This window comes from Glycine soja, chromosome 10 (assembly GCF_004193775.1).
Source record: "Glycine soja cultivar W05 chromosome 10, ASM419377v2, whole genome shotgun sequence".
In the NCBI taxonomy this organism is placed as follows: Eukaryota; Viridiplantae; Streptophyta; class Magnoliopsida; order Fabales; family Fabaceae; genus Glycine; species Glycine soja.
In genome coordinates, this window is record NC_041011.1 from 47,504,019 (window position 1) to 47,525,593 (window position 21,575).

Sequence of the window (21,575 nt, forward strand, 5' to 3'; positions counted from 1 at the left end):
TTGGTTATTAACCTAAAAATCTAAGAAAAAAGTTTTGTTTTGTGTAAAAAAAATAGTCAAAGTAAGTTTTTCTAAAATATTTTTTTTCTTCATTGGATAAAGTTGTCTTTGAAAATTATATATTTTTCTTTCTTCCTACTTTTTGTCACATCTATCAATTTTTCTGTAATTTTCCCGAGTGACCTTGTTAGCATTTGAGCATTATTTTCAACTTTTTGAGTACAAATGTGAGGTAAAATCTTATATCATGTAAGAATGAGAAGGTTGAGCATCATATGAGTGAAAGTAAAACCCATAAACTCAAACCTTAAAATTTTGGATTAAAATATGATGTTAAGTTTACTTATATGATTGTTCATTGTCCATTGGTGTAAATCTCTTCGGTGTTTACTCCCCTCGATTGCACAACAATTGGTATCAAAACTTGGTTAATCTTGTAGCCTGATGACCAAAAGTATCAAAGAAGCTTAAGGAAGTTGATGATAGATTTGTGTAGGGTCCTTATGTCAAAACTCTACTTAACAATAATGAGATGGATCCTTTGCCTGAGAATCCCTTATATTAAAAGTCTTTTTAGCAATGGATCTAGGTAGTGCGTCCTATGGGTGGAACAACGGTGCAAATATCTAGAGTACATGGGCTCTAATAGTCACCATGAAATACTCGTAGATGATAATAACTTCCACTCGAGAGGGATGCTACCATGTGGAAGAGTCTCACACTTGAGGAAGAAACTATTAGAGTACAAGGTAAAGTCTCACATCGTATAAGAATGAGAAGGTTGAGTATCATATATCTAGAAACAAGACTCATAAACTTGAGTCTTACGATTTTAAGTTAAAATATAATGTCAAATTTACTTATATGATTGTTCATAATTTATTGATATAAATCTTTCTAAAAAAAATACACCTAAAATCCCCACAACGTACTCAGTAGAAGTTTCCAATCCACCACTTTTAAAACATGTCAGAAGACACTCAGTAGAAGTTTCCAATCCACCACTTTTAAAACATGTCAGAAGACACTATACTCTAGTGAGGAGTGACACTCAAATGATTCAAGGCTTTGGCTTCAATGTAGCCAAAAAGGAAAAGAGAGTGGCTTTTGGACCTCAATTATATACGTGCTATGCTACAGCAACTAGCTGAGTAGAAAAGTTCACAGAAATGTGAGCACTGAGAGCTCTTATCAGCAAGTTACCAACCAACAATAGGGCATCTAATCGGTGAATCTATTATAATTTTGCCTCCACTTCATTCTTGATCCAAATCAAAAGGAATATTTATAGATTCTATATTCATTCACTCCCTTTTCCACATCAGCATCACATACTCTGCATATTCTTGTCTAAACATTTTGATTTGTTGGTTACACGCAATGCCACACTGCTACCAGTGAAAGGTATATAACTCACTATTACTACTATATACCATCTTACACAGCAAGGCTCCCATCACTCTAAAAGTTTCTCAATTAAAAATTAAACAAACTCATAAAGTGGATCACAAAGAAGATATTACTTGTGCTAGTGTGTAAAAAAAAGATATTACTTTTTCTAGTCAAGAGAGCCATAGTTTATTCTAAACCAATGGGTAAATGTTTTCTCTGGCCTTTTAAAATGGGATCTTAATGAGTATGATTTGTTTAATTATTTTATACATTTAATCAATTACCTTTAATGACTTTTTCGTTTGCCATTTTTTCCCATGTCCTTGTTAATAAGTTATTGAAATTAATGTCTTTGTCTAATAAGCCTAATTTAAAAAATATTCAGTTAACTTCCTAGGTGATAGGTCATTGTTTAAGGGAGTAACCTTTTTCCAGCGATGATGACAGCAGAGCAAGGACTAACCTTGCGAATTTTACTTCCTAGGCGATAGGGCATTCTCGCACAAGTGATCCTGCAAAATAATTTCTTATTTTTAAACAATAAAATTATTTGGATGTTTCAGGTAAGCATGCATTTTTTAAATTGTATTATCAGAGGGTGGGTTTCAATTTAACTCAACTTTATTAAATCGATTTATAACGTGATCTTTTATTTATATTTTTATAAGGTGATCTTTTTTTCATATAAAGTGAAAATAGTAAGCACGTTATAATGGCACGAGTCATCCTTGTTTCTATGGTTTGCTTACAAAACTTATCATTTGCTTAGAAAATAAAAATATCGTAGCTTTTGTTTGTTATATCTAAAACTAGGCCTGGTGGTTAGGCTCATGGTTCGTGTGAGTCATGGATCAAATTTTATTAAAAATTCATAATTATATAAGATTTTAAGATCACTTTGCATAATTTGCGAGTTGCGCGGATTTGAACGGTGCGTCATCCCACAATCACTAATTAAGTTTAATTTAAATTTAATTAATCTTAAAAATTTAATTCAATTTTTTTTATTTATGTTAAAAATTTATTTAGTTGTGTTAAAATTTTTATAATTAAATATTTTTTAGAAATTTATTAAGATTTTTAATATATATATATATATATATATATATATATATATATATATATAAAATTGAGTGTGATTGATTATTTTTTTTAAAAAAATATATTTATTTTAAAATTACAATTTTTTTATAAAAAAATTAAGCCCACAGATCAATCTATTTAGTGTGTAGGATCCACGGGGCAGAAACAGATGGATATATTAAATTTGTATAAAAGTAGGGGAGCATTCAACGATGGTTCTTGTGCTGTACTGCGTGGAGTTCTTTAACTCGGGCTAAATCAGTATGAAACCGCGGTATCTTGTTTTTCTTTAAAGTTGTGAATTGTGCATGTCGTCAATTCTAACCTGCCATCTTCAAAATTACTTGTATTTGAATGAGTTTAAGTTTAACTGTGGTGTATTGTGAGTTTAAACATTTTTATATCATTAAAAATTGGAAATATTTTATATAATATTTAAAATATTATTATTAAAATTAAAATTTTTATCATTTATAAAAATTTATAATTGGATAAAAATATTAAATATTTTTAAAATTATTATAGTATTTCAATTTTAAATTCTTTCAATAAAATGTTTTTTTTTTCTAATGATGAATAATTTGTGACAGTAGAAAAAATAAAAAATGTACATATATTTAATCTGTACACAGTAATTTCTATTAAAAATTTATAAAAAAAATTGAGTTATGCGTTAAATTACTTATAACTTATGTCAATACTCAATAGCCTTGTTTGTTGTTTTTGAAAGCATCAATAGCATTGTAAGTTCACAGTACAAATTTATTTATTTATTTTTATATGTAAATGATCGGAAATGAAACAACAATTTCCAGGCAATTGTTAGGTCAATTATTTAGACGTTTTGCTCTTTAACGTGTGCTGCACTCCAAAGAATCCATATTTTCATGATTGATATTGATTAAAGAAAAGAAATACCAGACCAGAAATTTCACGTAAATTGCTGAGGAAATTCCTCCTCAATTACATAACGCCGTCGCATGACAAATTTATATACCAAAAAGGTACAAGAGTTTCAAGTGTCTAAACATAGAAATTTATAAAATATGCCTTTGTTAATATTTTGAAAAAGGGAATATAAGGATGTGTTTGGTTTGCATTTTTATTTTCTGTTTTCATTTTTTAAAAAATGTTTTTATTTTTATTTTACTCAAATTAAAGTTTCTGTTTTCAACTTAAAACATTAAAAACGATATTTTATTATTTTTATTTTCACTAAAAATATTTTTAAAAATCCAACCAAACATATTTTTATCATCATAATTTATGATTGCTTAACGGGGTAGGTACTTGGTTACTTCTTATGCAGCCTTATGGAGAGTCACGCGTCCACATTGACATTTACAAAAATAACAATTGAATATTTAAGAAACCCACGACAAATCGATTGCATTTTGGTCAAAGTCGTCTCGAATCCTGTTTTCTCAAGTCTTCTATTGTGACAATTTAAATAATCATCGAGTGAAATAATATTTCAAAAAATCTAGCATAAGATTTCTTAGCTACAATAAAAAAATTAAAATAAATTTTTTTATGTAATAAATTTTTTAACTATATAGTTTTTATTTAAAATCAAAATTCTAAGATATGCATACCATGCACGAAATATATTGAGGATAGCCCTATAAAATATATTAAATGTTTAATAGTTAAAAATTTGTTAAAAATAAGAAGACTAGTCATGTATCAAATAGTAATGAAATATTTAAATTATTAATTACTATTGTGCGGTAGTATAATTAATATGTTGAATATTTGATTACTTATTATAATAAAACATGAAAAATATGATTAATATTTTATTTGTATACTATATTATAATGCTAAATTTTATTTCCTACAATTAATAATGACACTGAGTAGTTCTAAATTGAGTATTCTAGTACTCCTTTAATACTCACTTTTAAAAAATTCTTATATTGAGACTTATATCCGTGTAGAAAATAACTTTAATATCATGTCATTTTCTATTGGATATCTATAATTATTATTCACATTTTAATAAATATAAAATTGATAAATAAATAATATTAATTAAAAATACAATAATTATTAAATTAAATTCTCGTTAAAAAATAATCATTATCACAAAACACTATAAAAATTAATCTTATTCAAACATAGTTTACAAAACACAATATTCTAGCAAATAAGGAACATGATTTTTTTTGTGTGAATTAAGAAACATGATTTATCCCTTACTTATTATTATTATGGATAAGGTTGGATACTACTTCACCGTGTCCTATAAAATATTCATTGAGATAAAAAAAACTAAAATTTCTTTAAAAAGATAAAAACAAATAACTTACATTCTAGTCCACCTTATGACATGTATGAATCTTTGATAGGATGACATGTATAAACAAAGTTATCATTTATAAGAATAAGAATATTATTTTCAATAAAAAATGAGTAATGTTATTCCTAATTATATATATATATATATATATATATATATATATATATATATATATATATATATATACTACTTAATAATATTCTGATTTCTAATTTAACGTGATTATATAGCCTCTTAAAATAAATTGATTTTCGCATCACACAAACTTTAGTAAATTAGTAAATATGTATAGTTAAATTCTTAAACTTATTTGTTTATAGAATTAAATTCTTAAACACAATTACTTGGAAACTTTCAGATGATTGATTTATTTTAAGAATTGAAGGTTGTTAACTGAAATAGTTATTGATTGTAAAAAAGAAAAACTAAAATAGTTATCAAATTAAAGGTATTTTTAATTATTTGGTTGTAAGATTTTTAATTTTTGATCGTTGCAAGATCTTAATCTCTTGTAATATTTTCAATTTACATTTTTTTGTTACATTTTTTCACTTACATAAAAAAAAGGATATCAGCTAATTTATAATTATTGTATATTACGTGTGAAAATGAGGACTTTTAGATATGAATGAGTATTATATTATGTATTTCTAAAAATACTATTTTTTTCATATAAATTTTAAGTTATTTTGCTATATAATATAATTTTCAAGTTTATATTTTTTTTAAAATATATTAATGTTAGTGAGGATTATGTTATATATTATGAAAAAATATATTATATATTATAGATGATATATCTTTTTTTATTGTTGCTTGATTTGATATTAAAATTCACGTTATTGTTATTTTTTTTCCTTATGTCAATTGATATAACAACATGAATTACATTAAAAAATATTTAAATCAAATCAATTAATGCTACATATAGGTTTTCATAGTCATTAAAAATCAATTTAATTTATTAGAAACGAATTTAATTTCTTGAACTCCCGAAGATCTCACATGTAAATTTGTTTTTTTTTTCTTCATATGTATATAGTATAAATATAAATTATAAGACTATCACAATTATAAATTAATTTATTGCAATCAATTAATCATTAAATTAGTCTAATTAGTAATTCGAATTTACAGTCATTAATTATAAAATATGTTTTAAAGTAATTAATTACTTTAATTGTAATTATATTTTTTTATCAATTATAATTTTTTTATTGCAATCAAATAATTGTTAAGAGCTCCGATAATGTTACTTACAAACATTCTATTTAAAAATCATTTTCGTTATTTATTTTGATATATAATATAAAAATAATTTTCGTATGTATTATTATAGATAGATAGATTTGAAAAAATAGTTTTGCGGCCGGAACATAATTATCTGGAGTGAAAGATACTTATGATATATAAAAAATATTAATTAAGTTTTTAGTCTTCAATGCATTTTTTTAAATAGTTGGGCCTTAAATAATTTTTTGTTATTATAAATAGTCTTCACCATTAATAATTTTTTTAAGTATTGATCTATCTACTTAAGTATTAGGATTCAATAATAATGTTTCTCTTTTCCTTTTAGGTTTTAATAACATAATATTTTATTTATTTACCTAAATATAATAAAAATTATATGACATCTAGCATACACATTACATCTAATATGTGTTATTTTATGACACTTCATTTTCTTAACAAACTATCAATCCCAATTTTCCTTCTTTTATTTTTTATTTCAATTTAAATTATTTATTTTTAATCTGAAATATAATTTAAATATTAAAAGATGTTTTATTTGTATGAATTTAATCACAGTGTATATTTAAAAATATTTCTTTAATATAAATTTCAATTATACAATAAGTAAATACTTATCTTATTGAACTATAACACTAGTTAAAAATATTTTTGAAATTCATACAAAAATAATTTTAAAAATTAAAATCCATCAAACCAAACCAAAGTAAATTAAATAAATCTAATATTTTAACTTGTGCAATACATAGGACAGATATTTATTTTATATAGATAATTGTTTTAAATAAATAATAATGAATATATAAATTATATTATAATTATAATTCATAATTCATAATTATTTTTAATATGAAATTTATACTTTAAATATGTGATAAAAAATTTATATTATGATACAAGATTAATTTTAAATATTGATAGTTTTTTTAAAAATATGAAAATTGAATTTAGAAATAATACATTGGAACGGATAAATAAATATTTATTATTTGTAACGCAAAAACTTTTCTTGAACTATAAAGAAACTTGGGACAGTAGGAAAATAGTAATTGCCTCGCCCCCGTCTCAAATTCAACCTAGTCTTGTTTATCGGCTAGTAAACTAACAGTTTCAAATTGTTTTTTTTATGAAATCTAAATCTAAATATTGTTGGTTTTTAATTCTATATAATCTCATTTTTTTTCTTCAATTTAAATGAAAATATTTAATATTAAAACCGAAATCAAATAAGAAGATCAAACAAAATCAAAACAAGAGCTTATATTTATAAGACGTATAGTTGATCTCAATCAAAACAAGTTTATTTGGAATTTTTTTTTGCAGCAAGCATATTAAAGTACGACAAACACAGTCTATATAATTATATAAAGAGCTATAAGAGAAGCAACACGGAGACATAATTCGTCAAACAAACGTTGTATTGCAATGTGCATAAATACCCCATTCCTCTGATTTCTTGCAAACATCAAGAATTGTTCACCTGCTTTCTATGAACTTCAATAATTCTGATACACCCTTTGACGTAAATAGATCACCAGTGTGTCAAAGGAGCAAGCTTTTTGTGTGATGGAACAGAAACACGTGTTGTTGTCAGCATTGAGTGTTGGGGTTGGGTTGGGTGTGGGACTTGGATTGAGCACAGGACAAGCTGTTCAAAAATGGGTTGGAGGGAGTTGTGAGTCTGATGAGATTTCTGGGGATCAAATTGTGTTGGAGCTCAACAACAGAGTCATTGATGGGAAGAACAGCGAAGTCACATTTGATAAATTTCCTTATTACTTAAGGTACTTTATTTATAGTTTCATTCATTATCAGTGTTTCCATTTTAAAATGAATTCTAGTGTATTTGCATTTCTCATTAAAATAATCCTGACGGGTCAAAGTGTTTTCAAGACATGAAACAATTTCATGCTAAGTCTTGTGAATTTCATGGCAATTTTCTACGAATCTCACAGTAAATGTGTTGTTTTCTGGCTTCGGTATATGGTTCACCTCTAATGTCTTTTCTCAGATTTTTTGTTGTTGACTTTCACCTCACCACCACTACTTTGTCAACCTCAATCTTTCTTTGATATTCTATTGATAGTTCTGCTCGGGTTTTCAATGTAAAGTTATTTTGAGTATTTATTGAGGAAGACAGATGAGAAGATACAAGGTGATGCCAATATCCTCGCAAGTATGTTAAGACTGTAAATATATACAAAAAGAATGAATGTGAGTCTAGAAATTCATATGTTGCGATTGAAATTAGTGTTTCCTAATAAAAGGACACTTCGGTTGAATACTAGGTATTTCTGTGTGCTATGACACTTTTTTCTAGTTTGGTAATGGCTTAGGTTAAGCATCTCCATTCCTGATACCAGCTTCATCCTCTTATTAGAAGATGCAAACTTTTCTAGTTGTGCTTTTGTATACTTTTTTTAAGTTTTCAGTTAGTACTCATTGAAAGTCATACAAGCTGACATGCATGGGAGAAATTTTTTGCATAGTCCAAGACTGTTGCATGACTTGTATCTGAAGATCCAGATTCTGTTCAAAGTTATACACTTAAACTCAAGGCACAATTCAAGTTCTCTAGAGTTATAAGGCTGACTTGGTGGTTGGAGGGAGAAGCGGGGAGGAAGAGGTCATGGGTTCAAAACCCTCCCACTAACAAAAAACTAACAAATCTAACATCTAACATTTGCCTATAAAAAAACAGTTCAAACTCTCTGCTGTATTTAATGTTTTAATTGGATGGGTGCAATGCTATTGGAATATGTGATTTTCTCCACCAAGATCATACTTTTGTTCTAAGAAAGAAGTTACCAATGCTCGTGGGTTAGATGGGTATTTAGGTAGAAGCTGTAGGTTCAAATCATGGCAAAACCAACTTAATGTACCAAAAAAATGTCATGTTATCTCATAGTCTTCAAAACTCAAAAGTTCCTGTTAATTAGATACTTTTGCCAATTTTAAATTTAGCATGTTATGCAACCTTTATCATAGATGAGATAATTATGTTTTACTGCTATTATATGGTCTAGTTCACAGGTAAGTAAGTTGCTGTATACTAACTTTTAAGGATTTCCCAGGTATAAAATTATGATAAATAATTATTAACTACTGAAAAATAAAATATAAATCCTTTCATGTTTGGTGGTGCATCTTGGATTCTATTGAATTCAAACTCCGGCTTCTTGATTTTAAGTCTTATTGGTTCCAACAATTGTACCTTACACTTGATCAATCAACTTGTTCTGGGTAAAAAATGAGTTTTTAGTAAGGAAAAATAAGCTTAACAGCACTGTAGTTTCCTGAACTAAGGCCAGGCTTCAGCATGGATCTCTATATTTGGATCTGAAATCCTGTTACATGTGGATTCAATCTAACCGTGCAGGAATTTGATGTGAATAACTGTTTTCCTGATTCATACATTTGTCATGATAAACTCCCCCTGGATTGTACCACCCCTTATGTTAGTGCATGTTGATTAAAATGACAGTGAAAGAATCCGATTTGTGTTAACAAGCACTGGATATGTTTATTTAAAACAAGACTTTTCCAAGCACTTGAGGAACCTTCGTCCAGCAAGTAGAGCTATTTTGCTTTCTGGACCTGCAGGTATATTACTTACAAGTTCTGTCTTACCATCCAAAATTTATTTTGGTTTTCAAATCCATACAATTGACATTAATTGCTTGTTGAATTTTGAAGAACCTTATCAGCAAAATCTTGCCCGAGCTTTAGCACATTACTTCAAATCAAAGTTACTGTTGCTAGACATTACTGACTTCTTGTTGGAGGTAGCTATTTACATATCACTTTGTCTGCTTTGATTTATGACATATATAGTCATACTTGTCATGTTTTCCTTTGCACAGATGCAGAGGAAATATGGATGTCCCAGAAAAGAACCAGTAAGTTTTGTCTGCTCCATATTTTTCTTCTGTTTGAAGATACTTCACTATTTACCCCGTATTGATCAATTTTGCACTTTGTTGTTCCCTGAATGTATATTCTAAATTGATTTATCGAGTTTGGGATGATTGCGACCATTCCTTTGGTGAACTGCTTTTTACTGTGTTATTTTTAACTTCCCTGAACCGAAGTGCTCCTTTATGAGGTCCCTTAATTTAATATTTACTTTTGAAAAGAACAGTGCAAACATTTAAATGTTTGCTTGTAGTTTGATTTTTCTAACTCATTTACTTATGTTAATAGTGTTTTCAAAGGTCCATATCTGAGGTGACTTTGGAGAGAGTGTCTGGTCTGTTTGGTTCCTTGTCAGTCCTTCCTTCAACAGGCAGAACTAGAGGTACCGGAGGAAGTTGCACTTGAACTTTTTGGAAAAGTTATTCTTATTTTATGATTACTTGTTATGAAGTTTAGTTTAGTCACCATGAGTTCAAAGTAATGAATGATTTGAAAATGACCAAGTTTAGTTTAGTTTCACTTTTGATGTCAATATCTCAGTAAGTGATGATCATAGTCATGGAATTATGAAAGGTCACGAGTATCTATCATCCATGTCTTATGTTTTTGAATTGGCATCAATTGATTATATCTTCCAGTTCTTGTATCCTTTACCTAGATATTGCCAACTTCACATATATAACTATTATATCATTGTATCATGAATGGTAATTTCTATGCAGGTACACTACATCGACAGAGTAGTGAAATTGAAAATTCCAGCAATCCTCCAAAGCTTCGCAGGAATGCCTCTACTGCATGTGATACGATTAGCACTTCCCAATATGGTCCGTCAGATTCAGGAAATTTTCTTAGTTATTATTTTTAACACTTATTTTCCATAAATTCTCTTTATGAGATAACTTTATTCACATTTAGAACTTTAAATTACCTTGTTTTGCTAGTTTTTGAGTCTGCTGCCCTTCCCGTTGTTTGGTTTAAATCATATTTATTTTAACTCTTTACTGTAGTATGCTATGTGTGCTTCATGACAATATAATGCTTTAATTTGTAAATAACTTTATTACTTTATACTTTTTAGCTAGATCTATTTGGTAGGATTCTCTTAGCAGTTTTATGCTTGTGACATGAACCAATCCCAAAAGTCAAAATGCTTGTGTTAAATCCATTAAATTTCAGTCAGATAATACTTTATGCTTCATTTCATTGCTGCTTATGCCAGAGATTATATTGTTCTTCAGCAGTATTATGCTTATTGTTTTAGTTCATGTTTTCAGCTCCTTTGAAGTGCACAAGCGGCTTCTGTTTTGATGAAAAGCTCTTCGTGCAGTCACTTTATAAGGTGATTTCATCATTCAAAGCTTAGTTTTAAAGCTCAAATTTCTATTGCATCAAAGAATAATATTAGTTCAAATGTTCAATTGACAAAATTTCAGTAAGATGAAATTATGAATAATGAGTAATGAATTTGTACATAGCTGTCTTCACCCCAGAAATTGGCTCCCAAATCCTACTTTTCCTATGCTCTTGGTCATTTGCTTTTTAGAACTTTTATTGTGTCCATTCTGTGTAAGCATAATATCCCTTTAATTTTTTTGTATTGAGAATAAATATCAATTAATCTTACAGTGTCTGGATATATATGTCATAAATACAGTTCTAACAAGCAGACTTATGTAACTTTTACAGGTCTTGGTTTCTATCTCAGAAACCAGTTCTGTTATTTTATATATCAAGGATGTTGAGAAGCTCTTTGTTCGATCAACAAGGCTACACAATTTGTTCCAAAAGTTAATAAAGAAACTTTCAGGATCAGTGTTAATACTCGGTTCCCAGATCATTGATTCTGAAGATGATTGTACAGAAATTGATGAAAAGCTTAGTATGTTATTCCCTTACAACATTGAGATCAAACCACCTCAAGAAGACGCCCATCTTGCAAGCTGGAGAACGAAACTGATAAAGGACAAGGAAAAAAGTCTGTTTCAAGATAGCAGGAACCATATTGCTGAAGTACTTGCAGCAAATGATGTTGATTGTGATGACTTGGAAAAAGTAAACCATGCTGATACTATGCTACTCAGTAATTGCATTGAAGAGATTGTAGCGTCTGCAATTTCTCACCACCTGATGGAGACTAAACATCCAGAATACCGAAATAGAAAATTAGTTATATCACACAAGAGGTAAATATCTCGGCAAATTTCTGTTTAGGCTATTCCTTAAGAGAAAAAGTTTTCTAGTTACTAATATTGGATGTGGGCAGTTTGTCCCATGTATTGAATATTTTCCAGGAAAGTGAAAGTAATCTGGAGAATAAAGATTCAAACAAGGTTAGATAAAAATGATTATACGATGCATACTATACTAATATACTAAATTGATAAAAAATTTATTCATTGATTTGTTTATTATATTGTTAGGAGGATGCTCTTGCAACAAAGAAAGATGGCGACAATGAGTTTGAGAAGCGCATGAGAGCAGAGGTTGTGCCTGCAAATGAGATAGGGGTTACATTTGAAGATATTGGTGCATTGGATGATATTAAAGAATTACTTGAAGATGTGGTCATGCTTCCCCTCAGAAGACCAGACTTATTCAAAGGTGGGCTTCTGAAGCCTTATAAAGGAATATTGCTTTTTGGGCCTCCTGGTACAGGAAAAACAATGCTTGCAAAGGCAATTGCAAATGAAGCTGGAGCAAGCTTCATCAATGTCTCAATCTCTAACATCACTTCAAAATGGTTTGGGGAAGATGAAAAAAATGTCCGTGCTCTGTTTTCACTAGCAGCAAAGGTTGCTCCAACTATTATTTTTATTGATGAGGTTGATAGCATGCTTGGAAAGCGGACTAAATATGGAGAGCATGAGGCAATGAGAAAGATTAAAAATGAATTCATGGCCCACTGGGATGGAATATTGACAAAACCTGGTGAGCGAATTCTGGTTCTTGCTGCAACCAACAGGCCATTTGACCTTGATGAAGCAATTATAAGACGGTTTGAGCGCAGGTAAGACCACACCTTTGTCTTATGGTTGGCATGATCTTCTGTTGATTACTTGTGTCTGTTCAGCAGCTATATTTTCTTTATTAGAACAATCACAATCATTATTTTCATCAGCTGTGGTGAATAGTTGGGTGCTCATAAGAAAGCAAGAAATGTGAGACAAAGATTTCATTAACTTGTTTTTTTTTACAAACACGTAACTTTCCTTTTGAAAGGTCCACTAATGTGTTTAAATTGTTTACTAGATTTTTTTGGGGTACATAATTTCTCACAAGATCGAGTTTACCTGATGTATTCCTTGGATAAATAAATCTTAGCCATATCATTGCACAGTTTGGTTTCCGGATAGGTTGCAAGCCATTGTTTTTAAGATTTGTAAATGATATCTCTGTTAATTGCGATGTTGAGCAGGATCATGGTTGGTCTTCCATCTGCTGAGAACAGGGAAATGATCTTGAAAACTCTCCTAGCTAAGGAAAAATATGAACATATAGACTTTAATGAGCTTTCAACCATTACAGAAGGATATACTGGAAGTGATCTTAAGGTTCACCTTGTTGGTTATTCTGATTCCTTACTTCTAGTTTGTGGTGATGATCTATTGACATTAATTTCTGTAAACAGAATTTGTGCACTGCTGCTGCTTATCGACCTGTTAGAGAGGTACTTCAACAGGAGAGGTTGAAGGAAAAGGTAGTTACCTACCTAATCACTTAAAGTATTGTGAACCATAAACTGATCTCTATCTAATGCAAAAGTATTAGTTTCTGTATTGCTATGTAATAACCATTATGTCATATTTCAGGAAAAGAAGAAAACAGAAGCAGAAGTTCAAAGATCAGAAGATGCTTCTGATGCTAAAGGAGATAAAGAAGATGGAGTGATTACTTCAAGGTGTTTAAACATTCAGGTATGTTGGATGGAAAACTATTCACTTCAATGATTATAATGTACTTCAATTCAGTGTCAAAGATATCTAACTTCATTAGTTTCTGTATTGCTAAGTAATAACCATTTTGTCTTATTTCAGGAAAAGAAGAAAACTGAGGCAGAAGTTCAAAGCTCAGAAAATGCTTCTGATGCAAAAGGTGATAAAGATCACCAAGTGATTACTTTGAGGCCTTTAAACATGGAAGACATGAGACTGGCAAAGAGTCAGGTATGTGGAATGGAGAATTATTCGCTTCAACGATTATAGTGTACTTTTTGGTGTCAGATAATATCGAGGAATTCTAAAAGATGGTTCAAGGAAATTCAAGAACACATATCTGACATTGAGTTGAGGATATTATATAGTAGAAGTTAGCAGTTATATCAGATACGAGCAACAAAACATTCACATTGAGTAATTTATAAATTTCAAATAACCCCCCATTCCATTCTTCAGTGAACATTGCACCGTCCTCTCGTCTACCACTTATCATAGGAATAAATTTACTTATTACCCAGGGTTCAAGATGGCAACACATATTCCAAAGTTAATATCTATGGCATAGAAATTGATAAATGTATTTGTAAATGCAGGTGGCTGCAAGTTTTGCTGCAGAAGGATCAATAATGAGTGAGCTGAAGGAGTGGAATGAATTGTTTGGAGAAGGAGGTTCAAGGAAGAAGCAGCAGCTTACTTATTTCCTTTAGATTGTGGAAAGCTGGTTATGTTTTGGACTTGTATCTATCACCAAATGATACCCTTTAACCAGGGAATGAATCCTTCAGCAGAGATATTGAACTCAAAGTATGGAGTGTTGCACATATCAGAAATGCTATCTGGGTCCCCTAAGAATGTGTAGATCATCGTTCATCAGGTATTTAGGGGTACATTGTGTCATGGCGTGGTTTTGTTTTGGTACATTGTTAATAGATTGAAAAGTGTACCAATTTTATCACAAGTAGTAAAGATTAAAATGAAAGTCCAAGTGTCGAATCCACATGGACTTTGGTTGTACTTAAGTGATACAAATCCAATTATTAAGCAATGAGAAAAAGTAGAAGAAAAGATAAAAAAATTGGAAGTGTGAAATTTAGAGTAAGGCAAAGAAAAAGATAACATGAAAAATAAAGAATAATTTAATGCAAAAAAATGAAATCTATCAGAATGTGATGTTTAGGACCTAGCATGTCGAAACTACTTGTAATATAATGTATTAGATTTTCTCTAATTTATGAAATCCTTGTTTCCACCCGCACCTACTGAATTACCCACCCTATTTTTGGTTTCCCGCATGAAGGACCTAGTTTATTTATCCTTTTCTTCCCAATTTCTTTATAGAGATAAAATAACAAACCACATTAAGATAAGAGATGCAAAAATTCTTGGGCAAAATAAAAATTATTTCTAGTAATGAATTTATTCAGATACTTTTCTCCTGTTCTTTAAAAAATAACTATTTTTCAATGTATTACCCTCTAAACATTATATGAATGATAAGATCATAATAACAACAGATCAACCCAAAGAAGAATAATGGAAACAGAATAACATTAATTAGATAATAAACAGAGAATTACATTACAAGCGTTTGACCTCCAAGACTCCCAACAATGAGGTTTAGCCTCTCATAATCATAAGAGACTTTACACTTCAAGAGCTAGGGATGGATGGAAGAAAGGATTATACAAATTTAATACAATAACAATTGTAAGAAAAATATTTCGTACAAGGTTATGGTAATTATATAAAACATTACCACAATTTAAAAAAGATATTCCATAAATAATTAAATTTAATTTGAAAATGATACAAATTTAATAATTACGCTCTAAACATTATATGGATGATAAGACCATAAAAACAGATCAACAAAAAGAAGAATAATGAAAACAAAATAACATTAATTAGATAATAGACAGAGAATTACATTACAAGCGTTTGGCCTCCAAGACTTCCAACAATGAGGTTTAGCCTTTCACAATCATGAGAGACTTTGCACTTCAAGAGCTAGGGAAGGATGAAAGAAAAGATTGGATGACTAATATCAAGAAACAAGGGAATGACTAAGGAAAGAGGGTTTTTCCTAAGGGAGAGACTTTGAATTTCTTCACTAGAGAGCTTTGAGACTCGGTGTATCTTTTCCTTCTGCTTCCTACTCCTTTTATAGGCCTAATGTAGCTTATTTTAATGCTGACCTTGCGCTTAGCGTGTGCTTTCGTGCTAAGCTCGCATTTGGGATTCCTCGTGCGCCTTCTTGCGTTAAACTTGTGCTAAGTCTAAACTTGTCTGCTAAGCGAGAGTGCATGCTGAACGAGTTGTCTAATCCTTCTTGAATGTTTTTTCTTTCAAATTTTTCATCAATTTCCTCTAAAGTGCTTAATCTTTTTCTTTTGACTTATGCTAATAAAAAATTACAAAGATGTTAATTTGTTTGTTATTCCATTTTTTATATATTGGTGAAATTATATCTGTGCATAGAATCTCTGGGTAAGGCTTTTATATATGCTTTTGTTGCTGTAAATTTGTATTTTTTTAGTAAAATTATTTTATATTATTAATATATAACTTTTTTTTTCTCCTAAAATAGTTTGGAATGTTGGGTTTTGGACATTAAAATTTTATAGAACTAAAACAATATTTCAATTTTTTTTTTAAAAATAACTTTTTATCAGATTTTAGTTACAGTGAGATTTCAGATTAATTGGAGAAATTAAAAAAAATATTTTATCCTATTATACCAAATTCAAAAATCATAAATGCTGAAAAGTCAGCGTCAGAGATAATCTTGTGTTGAAGGCGGTGACCCGTATAAACAAACGAGGGTTGTAATGATCTTTGTGGTTGCATATGAATATGAATATTAATTAGATGGATTAACAAAACAGAGAATGTTGAATTGAATTGAGAAGATGACAAACCCATTAGAGAGATACCAAAAACTTGGGCTAAGCGAGTCTCTACCGAAAACCTACAGATACCCAATTGCGTGCAGAGAGCTAAGCTTTATTCTGAGGGAAGCTTTTCATCAATTCCCCAAAAATTTGCAATCCATCGTCTTCCAAGACACCCTCTCCGCCTTCCGTCTCCTCCCAGAGTATGTTATGCTTTTCATCCTCTATTTATTTGTTTCGTTAATCAAAATATTTAGTCAAATTCACGACATATAATTTTTAATCATAATCTGATAATTTTGGAATTGTGATATCTTCTGTCTTGTATGGTTATTATTGTTCGTTCCACCAGCAATTATTTGAACACCACGGTCGGTTACTGTAGCAATTGGAAAGTGTAGCAATGTTGTTACAACCGATATGTGTGAATGGTTTCGACCGTCTTACAACTTATTGCCGTTTGTTTTGCTGCTGAAAGTGTCAATATCTAGTGCCATATTTTCTGTGAGCTGAAAGCTTTTTGATTTTTGAATGGTCACTAGCCTCGATGCAGATCACTGAACTACTTCTTATAGAAGTTAAAAAAAAAACACTTGTTTAATCCTTCTTAAGTATTGCGATGCAAATCAACTATGTTTTAAACCTAATATGAAAACACTACGTGAAACTAAAATGGAGGTTAGGGAGGATGCTTCTTTGTGTGGGGGAAACTAAAATGAATTAGTGGATAAGGTAGTTTCCCCCGACATTAACCAATGCAATGAAATTGCTGTTTATTACACATTGTGGGAAGTATAAGCTGGCTGGTAAACTGTAAAAGTATCAAATTGTTAATTACAACCATATATCCTGCTTTTCACTTGAATTTTAGAATCAGAATAGAAAGCTATATTGGGGAATTTTCATTTATAGGAGAAGAAATGTGAAAGTAAAATGAATTGAGCTTCTCCCATAAGCTAAAATTAACTTATGCACATCAACTTTTGGAAAATGCTATAGATAAAACCGAGAAGTATGGTCTTTATCTTTTCTAGGGGTAGCAAGTGGCTATGACTAATTTTAATCCATTTTTACTTTATATTAAATTATTAACTAAGCATCTACCTGCTGTCTTCAGGATCAGCCTGCCTAATTATTTTTTCTATGCTCTAATTTTAGAATACAGACTCAGAGTGCTGTTTCAGCAGTCCACTTCCTCCTTCAGAGTGTAGAAGCAGCACTACCAAAGCAAAAAAAGAATGTGGCTGTAACAGAATTTAAGCATGCAATGGTTGCTCATAAGAGGCGCTGTAAAGCTCACCAGGTAGAGAAAGGTCAGACTATATATAATATAAGAATAAGAAATGCCTTTCTGTTATATTAATGTGGGCAAACTAGTCATGTTTAAGTAGTTTCTTATTCCTGTATTGCAGGTTCATTGCCATTGCCACAAGATATTCTTGTGCTCATTTTCAGTTTTCTTGATATGAAATCTTTAGTCTCAGTGGGGCTTGTCTGCCGGTAGTGCTCTCCTTCTTTTATGTTCATTATGTATACACTGCATCAACCGATTATTTTAGCCCACATCTTGCTTCTTGAGGATGTGAAATACAAGCACCTATTATATATTTTTCTACATTGGACTGCTAATTAAATTTGTCATGAATATTGTTAAATATCATTATCAATATAAATTCCCTCGTGACTCATGGACATTGCATATTTAGGTCATGGAATATAGCTGCAAATGATAACCATCTGTGGGAGATGCAGTATGTTGCACTGTTTGGTGGTCGTGCTAAACTGGTTGAAGGCAAGAACAATAGGCTTTTGCTGGAACCCATAGATACTAGAATCATTACTGATTGGAAAGAAGCTGTTAAAGGAGCATATACTGGTAAGCTGAATGTTGAGGAGATGTAGTTTAACTTTGTTTCTTTTTTCACATCCAATGTATTCTCAGTCAACTAATGAGATAAAAGTATACGATAGTGAGACTGGGAAAATATTATATACATGTACCATCTTTTACTTTGGCATTAGATTCCTAGCAGTGTGTAAGTCAATATATAGAGATGATAATTGCTAACCATTGCGTTTAATTGGTTATTTAATTTGTATTGTTATGCTACAAGTTAGAATTTTTCAATAATTTTGTTTTCATTTTCCTGAAGCACATAGGGGATGGATCTAAAAGTTTATTCTTCATTTCAAGTGTTTTAGGAACGGAATTACAGCTTTAGAAATTATTAGGAATGTTGAGTTTCATGTTATTTGTCAGTTAATTTTTTGTGCTATAAATACAGAAAAGAGTTACTCTTTCTCTCTCGTAGAAAGAGAAACACACATGTATGCATACTTGCACATTCAATTTTTCTCTTCCCTGTTTTAATTAGTTGATTTTTACATAGGAGCATTATCCAGGATATTAACAACCAGTCGGGGATATTGTGGACACTGCAAATCAGTAGTTTGGTTAAATAACTCAAAATGCCCCAATGTACACTCTGGAATATCTGAAATTCAAGATATTAAGCCTGTAACAGCATTCCAGGTATGTTATGTACTGTATTTAGCTGCTTTGTATCAGGTTTGTTCATAAGTATTGATTTTGAACTTAATAATGCTTTTTGTTCGAGTACATACTTGGGAATATTGACAATCCATTTGTATAGTTATTTGAAGATCAAAGCCTACTTATATTTATACTAGATTGCGTTTTTGTTTATCTCCAGATTCGTTCAAAATAATTTACTGAAGTTAACTAATAATAACTGTAATCTTCCTAATTTCAGGCTGTGGAATATGTTCTAGAGGATTCTCTATCAGTAACATCTTCCTCAGACAGTGATAGTGATTCGGAAGGAGGAACAGTTTCTAGGTTATGGGCATATCCCAAGCATATAAGAAAATAATATGGGACAGCTTTTTGCTTTGAATACATTCACAATTCACAAATGAGTAAAAAAACTCCCAACGTTCACCGGGTTCATATTCATCGAGAAGCAAGTTTTATGGCCCTTTTCATAACCAAAAACAAAAGCTGATTGTAATGTATCTGGAGGCTTTGGGGTAGAAAAATAATTTCTTTAAAAAAGAGAGGTACTTCAGAATACCTCATTTGTGAGTATGAATGATGATGATGATGATGTGGTTGTTGTTGGTTGGAGCAATGGGTCTATCATTACACCAGGCTGGGGCAATATACTGGAATTCAGCTGTCAAGTGTTTTTTTCTTATATATAAAAAGTAGGAAAATTATTACTTGTTATTCATTTTAAAGAAATATAAATATATTTAACTAAATTATCTTTCTCTCAATTATATATTGTTCTTTCTTATTTAGATTAACACAAATATCAAGAGCGCATGATAGTATTTTTTTATTATAAAAAAAACATGTTCTTGACTTTTTTAAAATGAACAAAAATTAATATAGAAAATATCAAGAAAATAAGCTGTTGAGAAAACATCCGCTAAAATAGCGTTTGAAATAAATGAAAGAACAAAATCAAAAACCTTCAATTGTCTATCTAACTTTAGTCCATAACCAGTTAGACGATCCGCTACATGATTCTCTTGGTAAGATTAATATAAATATATAAATATTAACAAATAAGAGAAAGTGTGTAAAAAAGAAAATATGAAACAAAAATCTCTTATTAGCAATTTTCAGTATTGGCAGATAATTGTGTAAAAAAAAGTATTGACAGATAATGGGATGGGAGTAAAAAAAGATTGAAAATCACAATAAAAGTAGAAGCAGAGCAGAGCGATAAGCAGTTTTACTTGAAGCCATCGCAAATGAGTAAAAGAGCTTCCAACTTTCATTGGATTCATATTCATCGAGAAGCTTTCCAAGTAGTATTAAGTCATATATACTCGGGCTCGAATTTACCAAAACAAAAATATACTTGGGCTGGATCTGTAATATATGGGTTTAGGGTAGAAAAATAATTTCACAGTTACTTTAGACACCCAACATTTTTGTTGGAATACCGGCAACATAAGTAAAAAGACTAAAATGCATTTCACATTTTCTTTAAATATGAATCGACAATCTATATGACTCATACGGATTGACGATCCATATGAGTTTTTTTTAACTCAATTTTATTTTATTTTTTATTTTTTTAAAATAAAATAAAAATTAAAAAAACTCGTACAAATTATTGATCCGTATGAATTTTTTTAACTCAAATTGGAATTGCACATCTTTTCTTTTAAAAAAAGAGAGGTACTTCAAAGTACCTCATTTGTGAGATTGATGTTGTTTTGGTTTTAAACTTGTCCATGTCTCGAACCTCAAACCATTAACATGGTATTGCAATAAGCAAATCCATTGGTCCAGGTTGAGGACAGACAATAACATGGAAAGATTTTAATTATAAAAATGCACACAACCATGGTTATTGAGGAATAATTAATAGTTAAATATATACTTTCATTCTTTCCAAAATAATTGTTGCCATAGATTTATATATGGAGGAAAATTATTACATATTATTCATTTCAAGGACATTTAATTATGTTTAACTTAATAATATTTCACCGAATTGCTGTTCTTTCTTATTTAGTTTGGACGAACATAGTATTAAGAGAGAATGATGAAATAAAAAAAATCTTGACTTTTTAAAATGACGAAGAAATTAATATAAAATATATTATGGTAATAATTACTTAAAATAGAAAAAATGTATTAAAAGACAGTTTTATAAATATGTTAGATAAGAATTGTAATATTTTTTTTTGGAATATAGGAGCTTAATCCCCAAACAACACAATCATCAAACACGCTTCAGTTTTATAAATGAATTTAAT

General features: G+C 29.9%; 2 protein-coding genes across 4 annotated transcripts; both read left to right on the plus strand.

The window, feature by feature from the left end:
- Window positions 1-7,387: 7,387 nt before the first annotated feature.
- Window positions 7,388-15,139, plus strand: LOC114369290 (peroxisomal biogenesis factor 6-like). The gene is made up of 15 exons (XM_028326488.1): window positions 7,388-7,815; window positions 9,516-9,634; window positions 9,728-9,816; window positions 9,895-9,930; window positions 10,235-10,328; window positions 10,669-10,788; window positions 11,224-11,288; window positions 11,636-12,132; window positions 12,213-12,279; window positions 12,370-12,956; window positions 13,365-13,500; window positions 13,578-13,646; window positions 13,759-13,863; window positions 13,984-14,112; window positions 14,478-15,139. Exons 1-15 carry the CDS (start codon window positions 7,598-7,600, stop codon window positions 14,589-14,591), a joined length of 2,445 nt encoding a protein of 814 aa, XP_028182289.1. The 5' UTR covers window positions 7,388-7,597; the 3' UTR covers window positions 14,592-15,139.
- LOC114369291 (F-box protein At5g52880-like) lies at window positions 14,641-20,060 on the plus strand. Of its 3 annotated transcripts, none has more exons than XM_028326491.1 (7): window positions 14,646-14,758; window positions 16,770-16,978; window positions 17,934-18,088; window positions 18,188-18,275; window positions 18,482-18,651; window positions 19,166-19,308; window positions 19,550-20,060. In XM_028326491.1, the coding sequence occupies exons 2-7, from the start codon at window positions 16,794-16,796 to the stop codon at window positions 19,667-19,669; spliced, it is 861 nt and encodes a 286-aa protein (XP_028182292.1). In that variant the 5' UTR covers window positions 14,646-14,758; window positions 16,770-16,793; the 3' UTR covers window positions 19,670-20,060. The 3 variants fall into 3 exon arrangements, with proteins under 3 accessions (XP_028182293.1, XP_028182292.1, XP_028182291.1); XM_028326490.1 differs by having other exon boundaries at window positions 14,648-14,758; window positions 16,859-16,978; XM_028326492.1 differs by lacking the exon at window positions 16,770-16,978 and having other exon boundaries at window positions 14,641-14,758.
- The last annotated feature ends 1,515 nt before the right edge of the window (window positions 20,061-21,575 follow it).